Source organism: Leucoraja erinacea, unplaced genomic scaffold (assembly GCF_028641065.1).
Source record: "Leucoraja erinacea ecotype New England unplaced genomic scaffold, Leri_hhj_1 Leri_566S, whole genome shotgun sequence".
NCBI classification, from domain to species: Eukaryota; Metazoa; Chordata; class Chondrichthyes; order Rajiformes; family Rajidae; genus Leucoraja; species Leucoraja erinaceus.
Window position 1 is genome coordinate 23475 of NW_026576472.1, and position 21746 is coordinate 45220.

The following is a 21746-nucleotide window of genomic DNA, read 5'->3' on the forward strand; positions in this document are numbered from 1 at the left end:
GAAATATGTACCTGTACTCCAAGATCCCTCTACTCAACAAAATTCCCTACCTACCTGTGACACCGCTTTCAGGAAGTTGTGTCCAATTACCCCTATGTCCCACTGGTGTACAGGTTTACAGGTTTCCTCTATTGTAATTCAGACCGAAGTCTGAACGAAATTTCGTGCCTGCAGTCATACATACAATACAATACAATAAAAAACAGCAATAAACACATATTAACATCCACCACAGTGAGTCCACCTAGCACCTCCTCTCTGTGATGGACGCAAAAGTCTTAGATACAACATCCATCTTCCTGCAACACCACCTTCATGGACCTAAGTAACTGCGTACCGAGATCCCTCCGCTCTACAAAAATCCCGTTTAACATATGTTTCCACATTCAGAGAACTATATGCCTGTGATTCTCAATCCCTCTGCTCTACAACACTACCCAGAGGTGTGTAGATCCTGCCCATTTGGAATTTGCAAAATGTAACACCTCACGTTTATCTGTGCATGTGAAAAGCCATATTTGTTGTTTCAGAACTTCCGCCGCCACCGACTATCTCCAAGACTCCTGACTATCCCGTGTACGTGCCTGGAGAATCCGTCACCATCACGTGCGCTAGTTCACGGCGGGACACGGCGGGGATGTTTCAGTTGAGAAAAGACTCCAACCTTCTCACAAGCAGCACGGGAAATGACACGACCTTCAACCACCGGATCACAGAATTAAGGGCAGACGTGGACAACACCTACACATGTGTCATGTTGGTACACGCTTCCGCTCGGTGGCTGCCGTCCCCTCCGAGCCCTGCGATCTGCATTCGTGTCGCAGGTCAGTCACACACGCCACCATCATGAGATTTATTCAGGGAGGATTATGGGGCTTCGTGTATTGGTGCTGGGAAATAAACCTGGGTTATAATTTCGTACGGCCTACTTTGGATTAGTTTAGTTTAGTTTAATTCAGTGTAATTTAGTTTAGTTCCTTTAATTTCGCTTGGCTTCCTTGAGTTTGATTTGTGTTTAATTTAATCCAGTTGAGTCCTGTTCTGATCCCTCTCCACCACACCTCTCCGGATTGAGATGTGAATCCACCTTTAGGGAACAAAGTACCCGCACTCCTGAATCCATCTACTCCATAACATTCCCCATCTAATTGTGTCGCCAGCAGCAGCCTGCGCTCCTATATATCTCTGCTCTATAAAAATACTTATCTACCAATGACGACACTTTCAGGGACCGACATACCTGCACCTCTTGATCCCTCATTTCTCCTACTCTCCCAAACGTATTGTAACGCATTCTACGGGAAGTAAGTACCTGCACTCCTATATCGCTCTGTTCTAAAATTCTCCCGATCTACCTCTGATGCAACTTTCAGGACTGTGACCATTTACTCCTTGATCCCTCTGCTCTGCAAAACTCCCTGTCTACCTGCACGCCACCTTCAAGGAAAAATGTACCTGCGCTCCTATATCTCCCTGCTCTCACACTCCCCAGAACTGATCTACACCACTCCCCAGAACTGATCTACACCACTACCCAGAACTGCTCTACAACACTCCCCAGAGCAGGTCTACAACACTTCCCCTCGCTGCTCTACCACACATCCCATCGCTGCTCTACAACACTTCCCATCGCTGCTCTACAACACTCCACAGCGCAGCTCTACAACACTTCCCATCGCTGCTCTACAACACTTCCCCACGCTGCTCTACCACACATCCCATCGCTGCTCTACAACACTTCCCATCGCTGCTCCACAACACTCCCCAGCGCAGCTCTACAACACTTCCCATTGCTGCTCTACAACACACTTCCCATCGCTGCTCTACAACACTCCCCAGAGCTCTACCATTCACTATGTAGGACATGCCCATGTTGGATTTTTCAAAACACAAAAACATCAATTTTTCTGTGCATGTAGATATTTTAGGGCAATGTTTTTCGTTCCAGAACGCCCGCGTCCACCGACTATCTCCAAGACTCCTGACTATCCCGTGTATGTGCCTGGAGAATCCATCATCCTCACGTGCGCTAGTTCACGACGAGACACGGCGGGGAGGTTTCAGTTGAGGAAATCCTCCAACCTTCTCACCAACAGCACGGGAAATCACACGGCCTTCACCCACCGCATCACAGAATTAAGGGCAGACATGGACAGCACCTACACCTGTGTCATGTTGGTGCACGTCTCCGCTCGGTGGCTCCCGTCCCTTCCAAGCCCAGCGGTCCATATACGTGTCACAGGTTAGTCACACACGCCATCGTCATGGGATTTATTCAGAGGGGGATTATAGTGCTTAGTGTGATGGAGCTCGGAAACAAACCTGGGTAGTTTAATCCGGACTGCTTTCATTTAGATTAACCATATAACATATAACCATATAACAATTACAGCACGGAAACAGGCCATCTCGACCCTTCTAGTCCGTGCCGAACACATAATCTCCCCTAGTCCCATATACCTGCGCTCAGACCATAACCCCCCATTCCCTTCACATCCATATAACTATCCAATTTATTTTTAAATGATAAAAACGAACCTGCCTCCACCACCTTTACTGGAAGCTCATTCCACACAGCTACCACTCTCTGAGTAAAGAAGTTCCCCCTCATGTTACCCCTAAACTTCAGTCCCTTAATTCTCATGTCATGTCCCCTTGTTTAAATCTTCCCTACTCTCAGTGGGAAAAGCTTTTCCACGTCAACTCTGTCTATCCCTCTCATCATTTAAAAAAACCTCTATCAAGTCCCCCTTAACCTTCTGCGCTCCAAAGAATAAAGCCCTAACTTGTTCAACCTTTCTCTGTAACTTAGTTGCTGAAACTCAGGCAACATTCTAGTAAATCTCCTCTGTACTCTCTCTATTTTGTTGACATCCTTCCTATAATTAGGCGACCAAAATTGTACACCATACTCCAGAATTGGCCTCACCAATGCCTTGTACAATTTTAACATTACATCCCAACTTCTATGCTCAATGCTCTGATTTATAAAGGCCAGCACACCAAAAGCTTTCTTTACCACCCTATCTACATGATATTTCACTTTCAGGGAACTGTGCACAGTTATTCCCAGATCCCTCTGTTCACCTACATTCTTCAATTCCCTACCATTTACCATGCACGTCCTATTGTGATTTGCCCTGCCAAGATGTAGCACCTCACACTTATCAGCATAAAACTCCATCTGCTATCTTTCAGCCCACTCTTCCAACTGGCATACATCTCTCTGTAGAGATTAGTTGAGTTTACTTCTGTTTTATTTAGTTTTGTTCAGCTCACAATTTCTGCGACTTAGTTTTGTATGTTCCAGTTTAATTTAATCCAGTTTAGTTTACTTCAGTGTAATTTAGTTTAGTTCAGCACACTTTCTGTTGCGATGCGATACAATAGATCCTTGCGAGGGAAATTGGTCTGCCAACAATCATGATGCACAATAAGATACATTAAGTTAAGTGGGGGTGGTCGGGAGAATGCGACGGGTGGGGGGGGGTGATGTCAGTTGCAGGGGAGCCAGCAAAAACACAACGGCAGGAGGTTGTGCAGTTGTATAGATTGATATCCACAGGTAAAACGGATCTACTGTGGCATTTTCTTCTGCATCTTGGTGGATCTAGTCTAGTGCTGATGGTGCTCCTCACGTTCGCCCTGCTAGCCCAGTACATGGCAGCGAAGAAGATTGCACTGGCCATCGCCGATTGATAGAACATCTGCAGCATCTTATTGCAGACATCGAAGAGCCTCCTCAGAAAATACAGACGGCTCTAACCTTTCTTATACAGTGGCACATCTCAGTATCGTCAATGTTGAGCTGCAGGTGATTCAGCCCACACTACTCAACAAAGTTATTGACTACATCTCTGTATTCGTCTTCCCCCCCCTCACTGATGCAGCCCACACTGATAGAGTTATTCAAAAACATATCCAGGTGGCATGAGTCCCGGTTGCATCTGAAGGCCGAGGATAGGAAGAGAGAGAGGGCCGTTATCTTTAGGGCCCCTGTGTTGATAAGTAACGTCCGAGACACAGTTCTGTAATCTGACATATTGTGGTCGTGCAGTCAGGTAGTTGGTGATCCAGAACACCAGTGGAGGACCCACCCACATCTTCGTCAGTTTGCTCCCAAGCAGTGCAGGCTGGATGGTTTTCAAAGTAATGAATAAGTAAAAACACATGACTCTCATAGTGCTTCCCGGCTTATCCTGTTGAACATTGGAAAAATGGAACAAGTAAATGATGGCGTCCTCCACCCCCATCGTTGTTAAGTCAGCGAACTGCAGGGGGTCCTGGTAGGGTTTAACGAATGGTCGCAGGTGAGTGAGCACTAGCTTCGCCAGAGATTTCATGATGTGGGAAATCAGCGCCACCGGTCTATAGTCATGGGAGGAGGTGGCCACGTCCACTTTGGCACATGAACTAGGCAAGACGTTTTCCACGTCACAGGAACCATCTCCAGGCCCAGCATCAGGTTGGGGCAATGGTGGAGGATTATGCACCACTGACTGGCACACGGCTTGAGTTCCCAAGGGCTGATACCGTGGGGACGCATGGCTTTACGTTGGTGGAGTCTGTACAGCACTGCTAGATTGTTAGGCTAAGTTTAGTTTGATTCAGTTAAATGTAATCCTATTTAGTTACATTGATTTTGTTAGGCTTAATTCAGTTTGATTTAGTTTAATTTAATCCAGGTTAGTTTGGTTTATATCCGTCTGCACTACACCACTGCCAATCGAACTGTGACTCCACCTTCATGGAACTATGCACCTGTACTATTGGATCCATCTATTCGACAACACTCCCTATGATGCTACTTTCAATGAAAAAAGTACCTGTGCTCCATGTTCTCTCTGCTCAACAACATTCCCAGTCTACCTGTGATATCATTCTCAGGGAGCTGTGTCCATTTACTCTTATGTCTCACTAACCTACAACACCCTATCTACCAGCAACACCACCTAGAAGGAACTATGTGCCTGCGTTCGTAGATCACTCTGTTAAACAATACTCCCCATCTACCTGTGACGCCACATTCAAAGAACTATGTGCCTGCGCCCCTAGATCCGTCTGCTCTTCGACAATATCGATCCAACTCTGATGCCAGCTTCAAGGAAATATGTAACTGCGCTCCTAGATCCATCTGCTCAATGACAATCCAGATCTGCTTATTTGTCAATTTTCAGGGAACTATATGCCTGAGCTTGTAGGTCCTGCCCAACTTGGAATTTTCAAAATATAACACCTCATGCTTTCTGTGAATGTGGAAGATTTATGGCAATGTTTGTTGTTACAGAACGTCCGCCGCCGCCGAATATCACAAAGATTCCTGACTATCCCGCGTACCTGCCTGGGGAATACGTTACTATCACGTGCACTAGTTCACGGCGGGACACGGCGGGGAGGTTTCAGTTGAGAAAAGACTCCAACCTTCTCACAAGCAGCACGGGAAATCACACAAACTTCAACCACCGTGTCACAGAGTTAAGGGCAGACATGGACAGCACCTACACTTGCGTCATGTTGGTGCACGTATCCGCTCGGTGGCTCCCGTCCCCTCCAAGCCCAGCGGTCCATATACGTGTCACAGGTTAGTCACACACGCCGTCGTCATGGGATTTAAACAGCGGGGGGTTGTAGTGCCTAGTATGACGGAGCTGGAAAACACACCTGGGTTGATTTGTCCAGACCGTTTTCATGTAGATTAGTTTAGCTTGCCTCAGTTTCATATCGTTTAGTTCAGTTCACATTAGTTTCTACGACTTGGCCGGATGTCTTCCGCATCACAGGATCCCTCTCCAGGCTCAGGCTGAGTTTGAAGCTATGCTGGAGGACGCTCCACAACTGGCTGGCACACGGTTTGAGTGCCCAAGGCCTGATAACATCGGGCCACGCGGCTTTGCGTGCGTGGTGTTTGTACAGCTCTGCTAGAATATTTGGCTAACATTAATTTGCTTCAGTTTAATTTAATCCTATTTAGTTTACTTCAGTTTGTTTAGTTTAGTTTAGCTCCTTTTATTTTGTTTGGCTTCATTCAATTTGATTTAGTTTAATTTAATACAACTGGTTCATATCCCTCTGTACAACACCACTTCCAATCGAGATGTGACTCCAACTTCAGGGAACTATGTACCTGCACTCCTGGATCCATCTACTCTACAACACTCCCTATGATACCACTTTCAGTGACAGCTGTACCTGGACTTCAAGATCCCTCGGTTCTACTACATTCCCTATATTCCTGTGATGGTACATTTAGTGAAATATGTACATGTACTCCTCGATCTCTCTACTCAACAACATTCCCTACCTACCTGTGATATCATTCTCAGGGAGCTGTGTCCATTTACTCTTATGTCTCACTAACCTACAACATCCTATCTACCAGCAACACCACCTAGAAGGAACTATGTGCCTGCGTTTATAGATCCCTCTGTTAAACAATACTCCCTATCTACCTGTGACGCCACATTCAAAGAACTATGTGCCTGCGCCCCTAGATCCGTCTGCTCTTCGACAATATCGATCCACCTCTGATGCCAGCTTCAAGGAAATATGTAACTGCGCTCCTAGATCCATCTGCTCAACGACAATCCCGATCTACCTATTTGTCAATTTTCAGGAAACTATATGCCTGAGCTCGTAGGTCCTGCCCATCTTGGAATTTTCAAAATATAACACCTCATGCTTTCTGTGAATGTGAAAGTTTTATGGCTATGTTTGTTGTTGCAGAACGTCCGGCGCCGCCGAATATCTCAAATATTCCTGGCTATCCCGTGTACCTGCCTGGGGAATCCGTCACCATCACGTGCGCTAGTTCACGGCGGGACACGGCGGGGAGGTTTCAGTTGAGAAAAGACTCCAACCTTCTCACAAGCAGCACCGGAAATCACACAACCTTCACCACCACCATGTCACAGAGTTAAGGACAGACATGGACAGCACCTATACCTGCGTCATGTTGGTGCACGTCTCCGCTCGGTGGCTCCCCATCCCCTCCAAGCCAGCAGTCCATATACGGTCACAGGTAGTCACACACGTGTCGTCATGTTTGCTATGTCGCTCTTCAAGGGAGATGCTAAATGCATTTCGTTGTCTCTGTCTGTACATGACAATGACAATTAAAATTGATAATCTGAATCTGAATCTGATTTATACAGAGGGGGATTGTAGAGCTTAGTATGATGGAGCTGGGAAACACACCTGGGTTGATTTGTCCAGACCGTTTTCATGTAGATTAGATTAGCTTACCTCAGTTTTATTTCGTTTAGTTCAGTTCACATGAGTTTCTACGACTTGGCCGGATGTCTTCCGCATCACAGGATCCGTCTCCTGGCTGAGGCTGAGTTTGAAGCTATGCTGGAGATCTCTCCACAACTGGCTGGCACGCGGTTTGAGTGCCCAAGGCCTGATAACATCGGGTCACGCGGCTTTGCGTGCGTGGTGTTTGTACAGCTCTGCTAGAATATTTGGTTAACATTAATTTGCTTCAGTTTAATTTAATCCTATTTTGTTTTTACTTCAGTTTGTTTAGTTTAGTGTAGCTCCTTTTATTTTGTTTGGCTTCATTCAATTGGATTTAGTTTAATTTAATACAACTGGTTCATATCCTTCTGAACAACACCACTTCCAATCGAGATGTGACTCCAACTTCAGGGAACTATGTACCTGCACTCCTGGATCCATCTACTCTACAACACTCCCTATGATACCACTTTCAGTGACAGCTGTACCTGGGCTTCAAGATCCCTCGGTTCTACTACATTCCCAACAGCAATGTTACAAAAGTTTGAGATTTTAAAAATCAAGTCTGCAATTTATCCCATCAGATAGAGCATAACAAGAAGTTTAATTTGACACATAATTCACTTTCATATCTTAAGTATTAAAGCAGTTTATGGTCCTTTTCATACTCGGAAATTAGCATCTTGTTCCCTATTGTTATTCAAGTCAAATGGCCATAACTTTCTTAAAAATTAAGAGATCTGTAAGAAATGTTCAGTTATTATAGATTGATGACAGTCAAATGGCCATAACTTTATTAAAAATTAAGAGATATGTAAGAAGAGCATTTTCAGTTATTATAGATTGAAGCATTCTGAAACAAATATTAAAACAATCTTACTTGGATGACCTGACATTAAAGCACATAATTAGTTGTTTAGCCAATTGTAGCTCAATCCAAAATTCAATTACTAGATCCAAACATCTATCCACTTGTTATGAAAAAAAGATTGACATTTAAATAACCTACCTGTCCAAGGAACATTCACACAATAATTCACAGTAAAAACATAATTCGAGCATCCTCGTAATCTCATATTGGCATTGGCATTACTGTTATAGGCCAAATAAAGGGATTTTAGTGTTCAATTGCTGTAAATTAATGGCCATTTAAATCAGATTGCGAGTGGCTTTTCTGGAATACGCTGGTTTTTAGAAAGTTGCCATTGCGGTGGATTTGAAGCCTGTATGCGGCATTAAATATACTGCGGGTTTGAATGGGCCCCCAAGTCACGTACTCGCAACTTAAAATGTTGAATAATCGGATCTTAAGAAGCACTTATTAATGTAAAAATAAACAACCTACCTCGCCTTGTAACCCTACATAAGATTCGTCCCGTTGTCGGCGTTCGCGGCTTTAGAGGATAAATTATTAATCTACTATAACAATTAATTAACCAATAACCCCATTTTACTTGAAAAATACCTGCAGCGAACGAATGTCGCAGCGATTTTTCGTTAGCAACTAAGCAGGCTGATCAAACCTCGATTTCAATAGCTAGAGAAAAATCGCGTTTTAAAACCCGTACTTATCTCAAAGGCGCCAAAGACGCGCACACGGGCAGCGACAGAACTGCAACGCCGTTGAAGGTAAGTTTTGCAACATACCCACTATATGCCACTGCGCCTCAATCCCTCTAATCTACAACACTCTCCAGAGCTGTGTAAGTCCTGCCCATTAGGCCTTTATAAAATGTAACACCGCAAGTGTTTCTGTGCATGTGAATGATTTATGGCCATATTTGTTGTTACAGAACTTCCGCAGCCACCGACCATCTCCAAGACTCCTGACTATCCCGTGTACGTGCCTGGGGAATCCGTCAACATCACGTGCGCCAGTTCACAGCGGGACACGGCGGGGAGGTTTCAGCTGAAGAAAGACTCCAACCTTCTCACCAGCAGCACGGGAAGTCACACGACCTTCACCCACCGCATCACAGACTTAAGGGCAGACGTGGATAACAACTACACCTGTGTCATGTTGGTGCACGCCTACGCTCGGTGGCTCTCGTCACCTCCGAGCGCTGGGATCCACATTCGTGCCACAGGTCAGTCTCACATGCCACCGTCATGGGATGTATTCAGGGGGGATTATGGTGCTTAGTGTGATGGTTCTGTGAGATAAACCAGGTTTATAGTTTTGACCAGTCTAATTTAGTTTACTTTAGTTTAATTTACTTCAGTTTAATTTGGTTTAGTTTAGCTCACATTAGTTTCTTCGGCTCAGAGTAGTTTAATTTAAAGCAGTTTAGTTTATTGCAGTTTAATTTAGTTCAGTTCAGCTAACTTTATGATACGACGCGATACGTTACAATATAAATGTATTCATCCCAGAAGGCAAGTTGGTCTGCCAACAATCATAAAAGACAACAAGATACACGAGACACAAAATGATGAGTGGTAAGTCCAGTATTGGGAATGTGCAAAGATTGGGGGCGGATGGCGAAGAGGAGTCAGTGCTGAAAGCACTGAGAAATGACAATAGACAATAGGTGCAGGAACAGGCCATTCAGCTTTTCGAGCTAGCACCGCCATTCAATGTGATCATGGCTGATCATCACTAATCAGTACCCCGTTCCTGCCTTCTCACCATATCCCCTGGCATCGCTATATTTAACTGAAAAAGCATGATTCCCACAGTGCTTTCCGACATCCAGGTGAGCATCGGAAAGATGGAGCAGGTGCAGATGGTCCATCACGTCTTCTCCGCCATTCGATCATGGTTGATCCTTCTCTACCTCCAAACCCCGACGACCTGCCCCCTCATAACCCTTGACATCTGTATAAATCAAGAATGTATATATTTCTGCCTTAAAAATATCTATTGTAATCCATTGGTTTATCCTCCACATCTTTCCTTGGCAAATAATTCCACAGATTCACCACCCGCTGATGAAAATAATCCCTCCTTATCTCCTTCCGAAAAGAAAATTATTTAATTCTGAGGTTATGAATTCTAGTCCTGGACTCTCCCAGTAGTGAAAACATCCTCCGTATCCACTTTAGCCAAGCCTTTCACTATTCCATACGTTTCAATGTGGTGCCCTTTCATTCTTCTAAACTGCAGCGAGTACACGTCCAGTGCCGTCAAACATTCATCTTATGTTAACCCACTCTTTCCTGGGATCGTTCTTGTAAACCTGCTTTGGACCCTCTCAAGAGCCAACACATCCTTCCTCAGATATTGTGCCCAAAATAGCTCACAATATTCCAAATGCAGCCTGATCCGTGCCTTAGAGCCTTGGCATCATATCTCTGTTTTTTGTATTCGAAAGCTCTTGAAATAAATGCTCGCTTCGCATTCGCCTTCCTTACAACTGATTCGATTTGCAAATGAATTTTTGAGGAATCTTGCACCAGCATCCCTAGTTCTGCTCAAGCACATCCATTTTCTGGATTTTTTCCTCAATTCGATATTAGTCCATGCCTTGATTCCTCGGAGCCAAAATGTAAAACTCCACAATTTCCTGCACTGTACTCTATCTGCCATTTCTATGTCCATTCTCCAAACATGTCCAAGTCATTCTGCAGAGTCCCTGCTTTCTCTACATTGTTTTTCACTCCACCTATTTTTGTATCAACTGTGAATCTGGCCATAACGCCTTCAATCCCCTCTTGCAAATCATTAATAAACAACGACAAGAGTAGCGGCCGCTGTATCAACTCAGGTGGAATTCCGTTAGTCACTTGCAGCCAACCAGAAGAATTACCAGACAAGCCCTTTGGTCCATCGAATTTGTGCCAACCAACTATCCCCGCAAATTAACACTACCCTACACACTCTATGGTCAATGTACACTTATACCAGTCAAATCCTATTCAAACCTTTACGTCTTTGGAGTGTGGGAGTAAACTAGAACACCTGGTGAAAATCCACGCGGTCACAATGAGTAGGCACCGACTACATACAGACAGTTTGTAATCGGGGTCAAACTCGTGTCTCTAGCGTTGTACGAGCTCAAGCAGCAACTGCACTGCTACGTCACTGCTATCGTTTAGGTTGCCGTAATTATGTTTGGATGATGTTGGAGTAAATCAGGCAGGCGGCATCTCTGGAGAGAAGGAATTGGTAACTTTTAACGTTGAGACCATGACACTGGTCTGGTCTACTTTAGTTTTGATTAGTTTAGTTTACTTCAGTTTACTTTGGTTTAGTTTAGCTCACTTTAGCTCACGGCACGATGGCGCAGCGACAGAGTTGCTGTCTTACAGCTCTTGCAGTGCCAGAGACCCGGGTTCGATCCCGACTATGGATGTTTGTCCGTAGAGTGTTTGTACGTTCTCGCCGTGACCGCGTGGGTTTTATCAGAGATCTTCGGTTTACTCCCACACTCCCAAGACATACAGATGCGTAGATTAATTGTAAGCTTGGGTTTGTATATTAGGTGTAAGTGTAAATTGTCCCCAGTTTAGGCACATTAACTGTCTTGTTAATGTGCAGGGGTCGCTGGTCGGTGCGGACTCGGTGGGCCGAAGAGCCTGTGCCCGCGCTGTATATATACTTTAAACATTATTGTATTGTGCTTAGGTTAGTTTGATTTATTTATTTGAAAATTGGCCTACCCCTTATTTTCAAATTGTGACCCCTGGTTCTGGATACCCCCAGCATTTTTCCTGCATCTACCTCGTGTATTCCTCTAAGAATGAATATGTTTCAATAATATCCCCTCCCATGCTTCTAAATTCCAATGAATAGAAGCCCAGTCGACCCATCCTGTCATTATACGTCAGTCCCGCCATCCCGGGGATTAACATGGTGAACTTCCGCTGTACTCCCTGAATAGCAAGAATACTCTTCCTCAAATTAGGAGACCAAAATGGCACAAAATACTCCAGGTGCGGTCTCACCTGTACAACTGCAATAGGACCCCCATGCTCCTAAACTCAAACTCTCTCGCAATTAAGGACAACATGTCATTAGCTTTCTTCACTGACTGCTGTTCCTGCATGGTTACTTTCACTGACTGATGTACAATCACACCCAGGTCTTCTTACACTTACCATTCTCCTTACCAGGCACCAATCAAATATTAATCTGCCTTCCTGTGTTTGCAGCCAAAGTGGATAGCCTCACATTTATTCACATTATACTGCATCTGCCAAGCTTCTGCCCACTCACCCAACCAATCCAAGTCACCCCGCAACCAGGGGTCACCATGCAACCTCATAGCATCCTCCTCGCAGCACACACTGCCACCCAGCGTTGTGTCACCCGCAAACTTAGAGATGTTACATTTGTTTCCAGCGCCTGAATCGTTAATATATACTGCAAACAACAGGAATCCCTGCACCGAGCCTTGCGGCACCCCATTAGTCTCTGCCTGCTATTCCGAAAATGACCCGTTAATTTCTACTCATAGCTTCCTGTCTGCCTATCAGTTCGCTATCCATGTCAATACCTTACCCCCTTGAGTCCAGTTGAGTCCAGCTCACATTAGTATCTACGGCTTCGTTTAGTAAGTTCTAGTTTAATTCAATCCCGTTTTGTTTACTTCAGTGTGATTTAGTTCAGTTCCGCTCACGTTCTATTACAATGCGATACGATAGAACCTAGAGAGCGAAATTGGTCTGCCACAATCATGAACATTGGAACGATAGCCCAGGTGGAAGATGGCGTCCTCCACCCCTACAGATTGCTAGGTCATCGAACTGCAGGCGGTGCAGTTTAGGTTTAACCAGTTGTCGCAGGTGCGTGAACATTAGCTTTGCAAGGGATTTCATGATGTGTGAAGTCAGCACCACCGGTCTGCTCTTATCGCAGGAGCTGGGACACGTCCCCTTTGGTACATGATCCAGGCCGGATGTCGTCCACATCACATGAACCCTCTTCTTGAGTACCCAAGGGCTGATACCAACGGGTCCCGCGGCTTTGCGTGGGTGTAGTCTGCACAGCTCTGCTGGAATATTTGGCTAACATCAGTTCGATTCAATTTAATTTAATCCTATTAGTTTACTTCAATTTGTGTAATTTAGTGTAGCCCCTTTTATTTTGTTTGGCTTCATTCAATTTGATTTAGTTTAATTTAATCCAGCTGAGTTTGGTTCATATCCCTCCGTACAACACCACTCCCAATCAAGATCTGATTGCACCTTCAGGGAAATATGTACCTGCATTCCCTGATCCCTCTACTCTACATCAATCCATATGATGCCATTTTCAATGAAAGCTCAACCTGCATTTCAAGATCCCTCTTTTCTACTACTTTCCCTATCTTCCTGTGATGGTACATTTGGTGAAATATGTACCTGCACTCCAAGATCCCTCTACTCAACAACATTCCCTACCTACGTGTGACACAGCTTTCAGGAAATTGTGTCCAATTACCCCTAGGTCCCACTGGTGTACAGGTTTACAGGTTTCCTCTATTGTATTTCAGACCGAAGTCTGAACGGAATTTCGTGCGTGCAGTCATACATACATACAATACAATAAAAAACAGCAATAAACACATATTAACATCCACCACAGTGAGTCCACCTAGCACCTCCTCACTGTGATGGATGCAAAAGTCTTAGATACAACACCCATCTTCGTGCAACACCACCTTCATGGACATAAGTAACTGCGTACCGAGATCCCTCCGCTCTACAACAATCCCGTTTAACATATGTTTCCACATTCAGAGAACTATATGCCTGTGATTCTCAATCCCTCAGCTCTACAACACTCCCCATAGGTGTGCAGATCCTGCCCATTTGGAATTTTCAAAATGTAACACCTCACGTTTATCTGTGCATGTGAATGGCCATATTTGTTGTTTCAGAACTTCCGCCGCCACCGACTATCTCCAAGACTCCTGAATATCCCGTGTACGTGCCTGGAGAATCCGTCACCATCACGTGCGCTAGTTCACGGCGGGACACGGCGGTGATGTTTCAGTTGAGAAAAGACTCCAACCTTCTCACAAGCAGCACGGGAAATGACACGACCTTCACCCACCGCATCACAGAATTAAGGACAGATATGGACAGCACCTACACCTGTGTCATGTTGGTGCACGTCTCCGCTCGTTGGCTCCCGTCCCTTCCAAGCCCAGTGGTCCATATACGTGTTACAGGTTAGTCACACACGCCATCGTCGTGGGATTTATTCAGAGGGGGATTATAGTGCTTAGTGTGATGGATCTCGGAAACAAACCTGGGTAGTTTAATCCAGACTGCTTTCATTTAGATTAGTTGAGTTTACTTCTGTTGTGTTTAGTTTTGTTCAGCTCACAGTTTCTGCGGCTTAGTTTTGTATGTTCCAGCTTAATTTAATCCAGTTTAGTTTACTTCAGTGTAATTTAGTTTAGTTCAGCTCACTTTCTGTTGCGATGCGATACAATAGATCCTTGAGTATTGAGTAATGAGGAAGGGTTAGTTAGCAATGTTGTTGTACGTGCCCCCTTGGGCAAGAGTGACCATAATATGGTTGAGTTCTTCATTAGGATGGAGAGTGACATTGTTAATTCAGAAACAATGGTTCTGAACATAAAGACAGGTAACTTTGAGGGTATGAGACGTGAATTGGCCAAGATTGACTGGCAATTAATTCTAAAAGGGTTGACAGTGGATATGCAATGGAAGACATTTAAAGACTGCATGGATGAACTACAAAAATTGTTCATCCCAGTTTGGCAAAAGAATGAATCAGGGAAGTTAGTACATCCATGGATAACAAGGGAAATCAGGGATAGTATCAAAGCGAAGGATGATGCGTACAAATTAGCCAGAAAAAGCAGCATACCGGAGGACTGGGAGAAATTCAAAGACCAGCAGAGGAGGACAAAGGGCTTAATTAGGAAAGGAAAAATAGATTATGAAAGAAAACTGGCAGGGAACATAAAAACTGACTGCAAAAGTTTTTGTAGATATGTGAAAAGAAAGAGACTAGTTAAAACAAATGTAGGTCCCTTGCAGTCAGAAACAGATGAGTTGATCATGGGGAACAAGGATATGGCGGACCAATTGAATAACTACTTTGGTTCCGTCTTCACTAAGGAAGACATAAATAATTTGCCGGAAATAGCAGGGGACCGTGGGTCAAAGGAGTTGGAGGAATTGAGTGAAATCCAGGTTAGCCGGGAAGTGGTGTTGGGTAAATTGAATGGATTAAAGGCCGATAAATCCCCAGGGCCAGATATGCTGCATCCCAGAGTACTTAAGGAAGTAGCTCCAGAAATAGTGGATGCATTAGTAATAATCTTTCAAAACTCTTTAGATTCTGCAGTAGTTCCTGAAGATTGGCGGGTAGCAAACGCAACCCCACATTTAAGAAGGGAGGGATAGAGAAAATGGGGAATTGCGGAACAGTTAATTTAACATCAGTAGTGGAGAAATTGCTAAAGTCAGTTATTAAAGATGGGATAGCAGCACATTTGGAAAGTGGTGAAATCATTGGACAACGTCAGCGTGGATTTACGAAAGGTAAATCATGTCTGACGAATCTTATAGAATTTTTCGAGGATGTAACTAGTAGCGTGGATAGGGGAGAACCAGTGGATGTGGTGTATCTGGACTTCCAGAAGGCTTTCGGCAAGGTCCCACATAAGAGATTAGTATACAAACTTAAAGCACAATGTATTGGGGGTTCAGTATTGATGTGGATAGAGAACTGGCTGGCAAACAGGAAGCAAAGAGTAGGAGTAAACGGGTCCTTTTCACAATGGCAGGCAGTGACTAGTGGGGTATCCAAAGGCTCAGTACTGGGACCCCAGCTATTTACAATATATATTAATGATCTGGATGAGGGAATTGAAGGCAATATCTCCAAGTTTGCGGATGACACTAAGCTGGGGGGCAGTGTTAGCTGTGAGGAGGATGCTAGGAGACTGCAAGTTGACTTGGATAGGCTGGGTGAGTGGGCAAATGTTTGGCAGATGCAGTATTATGTGGATATATGTGAGGTTATCCATTTTGGTGGCAAAAACGGGAAAGCAGACTATTATCTAAATGGTGGCCGATTGGGAAAGGGGGAGATGCAGCGAGACCTGGGTGTCATGGTACACCAGTCATTGAAGGTAGGCATGCAGGTGCAGCAGGCAGTAAAGAAAGTTATGTTATGTTAGCTTTCATTGCAAAATGATTTGAGTATAGGAGCAGGGAGGTTCTACTGCAGTTGTACAGGGTCTTGGTGAGACCACACCTGGAGTATTGCGTACAGTTTTGGTCTCCAAATCTGAGGAAGGACATTATTGCCATAGAGGAAGTGCAGAGACGGTTCACAAGACTGATTCCTGGTATGTCAGGACTGTCTTATGAAGAAAGACTGGATAGACTTGGTTTATACTCGATAGAAATTAGAAGATTGAGAGGGGATCTTATAGAAACTTACAAAATTCTTAAGGGGTTGGACAGGCTAGATGCAGGAAGATTGTTCCCGATGTTGGGGAAGTCCAGGACAAGGGGTCACAGCTTAAGGATAAGGTGGAAATCCTTTAAAACCGAGATGAGAAGAACTTTTTTCACACAGAGAGTGACGAATCTCTGGAACTCTCTGCCACAGAGGGTAGTTGAGGCCAGTTCATTGGCTATATTTAAGAGGGAGTTAGATGTGGCCCTTGTGGCTAAGGGGATCAGGGGGTATGGAGAGAAGGCAGGTACGGGATACTGAGTTGGATGATCAGCCATGATCATGTTGAATGGCGGTGCAGGCTCGAAGGGCCGAATGGCCTACTCCTGCACCTAATTTCTATGTTTCTATGTCTCTATGAGAGGGAAATTCGTCTGCCAAAAATCATGATACACAATAAGATACATTAAGTTAAGTAACGAGTGATAAGTCCAGCATTGAGGATTGAGACTGTGCAAACATTGGAGAGGGGTGGGGAGGGGGGGGAGGGGGAGGGGCTATGGGTCGGGAGAATGCGAGGAGTGGTGCGGGGGATGTCAGTTGCACGGGAGTCAGTAAACACAACGGCAGGAGGGGGTGCTGTTGTAAAGATTGATATCCACAGGTAAAACGGATCTACGGTGGCATTTTCTTCTGCATCTTGGTGGATCTAGTTTGGTGCGGATGGTGCTCCTCACGTTCGCCCTGCTACCCCAGTACATGGCAGCGAAGAAGATTGCACTGGCCATCGCAGATTGATGGAACATCTGCAGCATCTTATTGCAGACATTGAAGAGCCTCCTCAGAAAATACAGACGGCTCTAACCTTTCTTATACAGTGGCACATCTTAGTATTGTCAATGTTGAGCTGCAGGTGATTCAGCCTACACCACTCAACAAAGTTATTGACTATATCTCTGTATTCAGCTTCCCTCCCCTCCCCTCACTGAGAGAACTTGGAGTACAGGCACTTATTTCACTGAAAGTGGCATCATAGTGGCATCATTAACAAAATCAAAGTAACTAAACTGAACTAAAGTAAACTAAATAGGATTAAATTTAATTGAATGAAACTAAATTTAGCCTATGAATCTAGCAGAGCTGTACAGACTCCACCAACGTAAAGCCATGCGTCCAGATGTTATCAGCCCTTGTGAACTCAAGCCGTGTGCCAGTCAGTGGTGCAGAATCATCCACCATTGCCCCAACCTACTCAACAACATTCCCTACCTACCGTGACACCGCTTTCAGGGAATTGTGTCCAATTACCCCTATGTCCCACTGGTGTACAACATCCATCTTCCTGCAACACGACCTTCATGGACCTAAGTAATGCGTACCGAGATCCCTGCGCTCTACAACAATCCCTTTTAACCTATGTTTCCACATTCAGAGAACTATATGCCTGTGCGCCTCAATCCCTCTGCTCTACAACACTCTCCAGAGGTGTGTAGATCCTGCCCATTTGGAATTTTCAAAATGTAACACCTCACGTTTTTCTGTGCATGTGAAGGTTTTATGGCCATATTTGTTGTTTCAGAACTTCCTCCGCCACCGACAATCTCCAAGACTCCTGACTATCCCGTGTATGTGCCTGGAGAATCCGTCACCATCACGTGCGCTAGTTCACGGCGGTACACGGCGGGGATGTTTCAGCTGAGAAAAGACTCCAACCTTCTCATCAGCAGCACGGGAAGTCACACGGTCTTCACCCACCGCATCACAGACTTAAGGGCAGACGTGGATAACAACTACACATGTGTCATGTTGGTGCACGCTTCCGCTCGGTGGCTCCCGTCCCCTCCGAGCCCTGCGATCTACATTCGTGTCGCAGGTCAGTCACACACGCCACCATCCTGAGATTTTTTCCGGGAGGCTTATGGGGTTTCGTGTATTGGTGCTGGGAAAGAAACCTGGGTATAATTTCGTACTGTCCACTTTGGTTTAGTTTAGTTTAGTTTAATTGAGTTTAATTTAGTTTAGTTCCTTTCATTTTGCTTGGCTTCCTGGAGTTTGATGTGTGTTTAATTTAATCCAGTTGAGTCCTGTTCTGATCCCTCTCCACCACACCTCTCCGTATTGAGATGTGAATCCAACTTTAGGGAACCCGTACCCGCACTCCTGAATCCATCTACTCCATAACATTCCCCATCTAATTGTGTCGCCAGCAGCAGCCTGTGCTCCTATATATCTCTGCTTTATAAAAATACTTATGTACCAATGACGACACTTTCAGGGAACGACATACCTGCACCTCTTGATCCCTCTTTTCTCCTACACTCCCAAACGTATTGTAACGCATTCTACGGGAAGTAAGTACCTGCACTCCTATATCGCTCTGCTCTAAAATTCTCCCAATCTACCTCTGATGCAACTTTCAGGACTGTGACCATTTACTCCTTGATCCCTCTGCTCTGCAAAACTCTCTGTCTACCAGCACGCCACCTTCAAGGAAAAATGTGCCTGCGCTCCTATATCTCCCTGCTCTACCACACTCCCCAGAACTGATCTACACCACTACCCAGAACTGCTCTACAACACTCCCCAGCGCAGCTCTACAACATTTCCCATCGCTGCTCTACAACACTCCCCAGCGCAGCTCTACAACAGTAGATATTTTAGGGCAATGGGCAATGTTTTTCGTTCCAGAACGCCCGCGTCCACCGATTACCTCCAAGACTCCTGACTATCCCGTGTATGTGCCTGGAGAATCCATCATCCTCACGTGCGCTAGTTCACGACGAGATACGGCGGGGAGGTTTCAGTTGAGGAAATCATCCAACCTTCTCACTAACAGCACGGGAAATCACACGACCTTCACCCACCGCATCACATAATTAAGGGCAGACATGGACAGCACCTACACCTGTGTCATGTTGGTGCACGTCTCCGCTCGGTGGCTCCCATCCCTTCCAAGCCCAGTGGTCCATATACGTGTCACGGGTTAGTCACACACGCCATCGTCGTGGGATTTATTCAGAGTGGGGTTATAGTACTTAGTGTGATGGATCTCGGAAACAAACATGGGTAGTTTAATCCAGACTGCTTCCATTTAGATTAGTTGAGTTTGCTTCTGTTTTATTTAGTTTTGTTCAGCTCACAGTCTCTGCGGCTTAGTTTAATATGTTCCCGTTTAATTGAATCCAGTTTAGTTTACTTCAGTGTAATTTAGTTTAGTTCAGCTCACTTTCTGTTGCGATGCGATACAATAGATCCTTGAGAGGGAAATTGGTCTCCCAACAATCATGATGCACAATAAGATACATTAAGTTAAGGAACGAGTGATAAGTCCAGCATTGAGGATTGAGACTGTGCAAACATTGGAGAGGGGGGGGGGGGGGGGGGTCGGGTCGGAGAATGCGAGGGGTGGGGGGGGGGGGGGGGGGGATGTCAGTTGCAGGGGAGCCAGTAAACACAACGGCAGGAGGTTGTGCAGTTGTATAGATTGATATCCACAGGTAAAACGGATCTACTGTGGCATTTTCTTCTGCATCTTTGTGGATCTAGTCTGGTGCTGATGGTGCTCCTCACGTTCGCCCTGTTAGCCCAGTACATGGCAGCGAAGAAGATTCCACTGGCCATCGCCGATTGATGGAACATCTGCAGCATCTTATTGCAGACATTGAAGAGCCTCCTCAGAAAATACAGACGGCTCTAACCTTTCTTATACAGTGGCACATCTTAGTATTGTCAATGTTGAGCTGCAAGTGATTCAACCCACACCACTCAACAAAGTTATTGACTATATCTCTGTATTCAGCTTCCCTCCCCTCACTGATGCAGCCCACACTGATAGAGTTATTCAAAAACATATCCAGGTGGCATGAGTCCCAGTTGCATCTGAACGCCGAGGATAGGAAGAGAGAGAGGACCGTTATCTTCAGGGCCCCTGTGTTGATCATTAACATGTCCGAGACACAGTTCTGTAGTCTGACATATTGTGGTCGTGCAGTCAGGTAGTTGGTGATCCAGAACACCAGTGGAGGACCCACCCACATATTCGTCAGTTTCCTCCCAAGCAGTGCAGGCTTAATGGTTTTCAAAGTAATGCATAAGTAAAAACACATGGCTCTCACAGTGCTTCCCGGCTTATCCTGTTGAACATTGACACGATGGAACAGGTAAATGATGGCGTCCTCCACCGCCATCGTTGTTAAGCCAGCTACCTGCAGGGGGTCCTGGTAGGGTTTAACGAATGGTCGCAGGTGAGTGAGCACTAGCTTCGCCAGGGAATTCATGATGTGGAAAATCAGCGCCGCCGGTCTATAGTCATTGGAGGATTTGGCCACGTCCACTTTGGCACATGAACTAGGCAATAAGTATTCCACGTCACAGGAACCATCTCCAGGCCCAGCATCAGTTTCGGGCAATGGTGGAGGATTCTGCACCACTGACTGGCACACGGCTTGAGTTCCCAAGGGCTGATACCATCGGGACGCATGGCTTTACGTTGGTGGAGTCTGTACAGCTCTGCTCGATTAATAGGCTAAGTTTAGTTTGATTCAGTTAAATTTAATCCTATTTAGTTTACTTTAGTTTAACCATACATAATAACCATATAACAATTACAGCACGGAAACAGGCCATCTCGGCCCTACAAGTCCGTGCCGAACAACTTTTTCCCCTTATACCCACCTGCCTGCACTCATACCATAACCCTCCATTCCCTTCTCATCCATATGCCTACCCAATTTACTTTTAAACGATACCAATGAACCTGCCTCCACCACTTCCACTGGAAGCTCATTCCACACCGCTACCACTCTCTGAGTAAAGAAGTTCCCCCTCATATTACCCCTACAATTCTGTCCCTTAATTCTGAAGTCATGTCCCCTTGTTTAAATCTTCCCTATTCTCAAAGGGAAAAGCTTGTCCACATCAACTATATCCCTCTTATCATTTTAAAGACCTCAATCAAGTACCCCCGTAACCTTCTGCGCTCCAGAGAATAAAGAGCTAACTTATTCAACCTATCTCTGTAACTTAGTTGTTGAAACCCAGGCAACATTCTAGTAAATCTCCTCTGTACTCTTTTTATTTTGTTGTCATCCTTCCTATAATTGGGCGACCAATAGTGTACACCATACTCCAGATTTGGTCTCACCAATGCCTTGCACAATTTTCACATTACAACCCAGCTTCTATACTCAATGCTCTGATT

At 45.1% G+C, this 21746-nt stretch overlaps 2 protein-coding genes across 3 annotated transcripts in view; both read left to right on the plus strand.

Annotated features, from left to right (window-relative positions):
* LOC129694172 (immunoglobulin superfamily member 1-like) overlaps nt 1-16962 on the plus strand; it is a 30599-nt gene extending 13637 nt beyond the window's left edge. For both annotated transcript variants that reach the window (XM_055630889.1, XM_055630890.1), the window contains 5 exons: nt 531-824; nt 1949-2242; nt 5288-5581; nt 9030-9323; nt 14040-16962. In XM_055630889.1, coding sequence (XP_055486864.1) covers nt 531-824; nt 1949-2242; nt 5288-5581; nt 9030-9323; nt 14040-14338 — 1475 coding nt within the window. In that variant the 3' untranslated portion in view covers nt 14339-16962. The remainder of the gene's footprint in view (nt 1-530; nt 825-1948; nt 2243-5287; nt 5582-9029; nt 9324-14039) is intronic.
* Nucleotides 16963-17834: 872 nt separating this feature from the next.
* On the plus strand, nt 17835-19522 carry LOC129694174 (immunoglobulin superfamily member 1-like). Its single transcript, XM_055630891.1, has 2 exons — nt 17835-18419; nt 19235-19522. The coding sequence occupies exons 1-2, from the start codon at nt 18104-18106 to the stop codon at nt 19420-19422; spliced, it is 504 nt and encodes a 167-aa protein (XP_055486866.1). The 5' UTR covers nt 17835-18103; the 3' UTR covers nt 19423-19522.
* Nucleotides 19523-21746: the final 2224 nt, after the last annotated feature.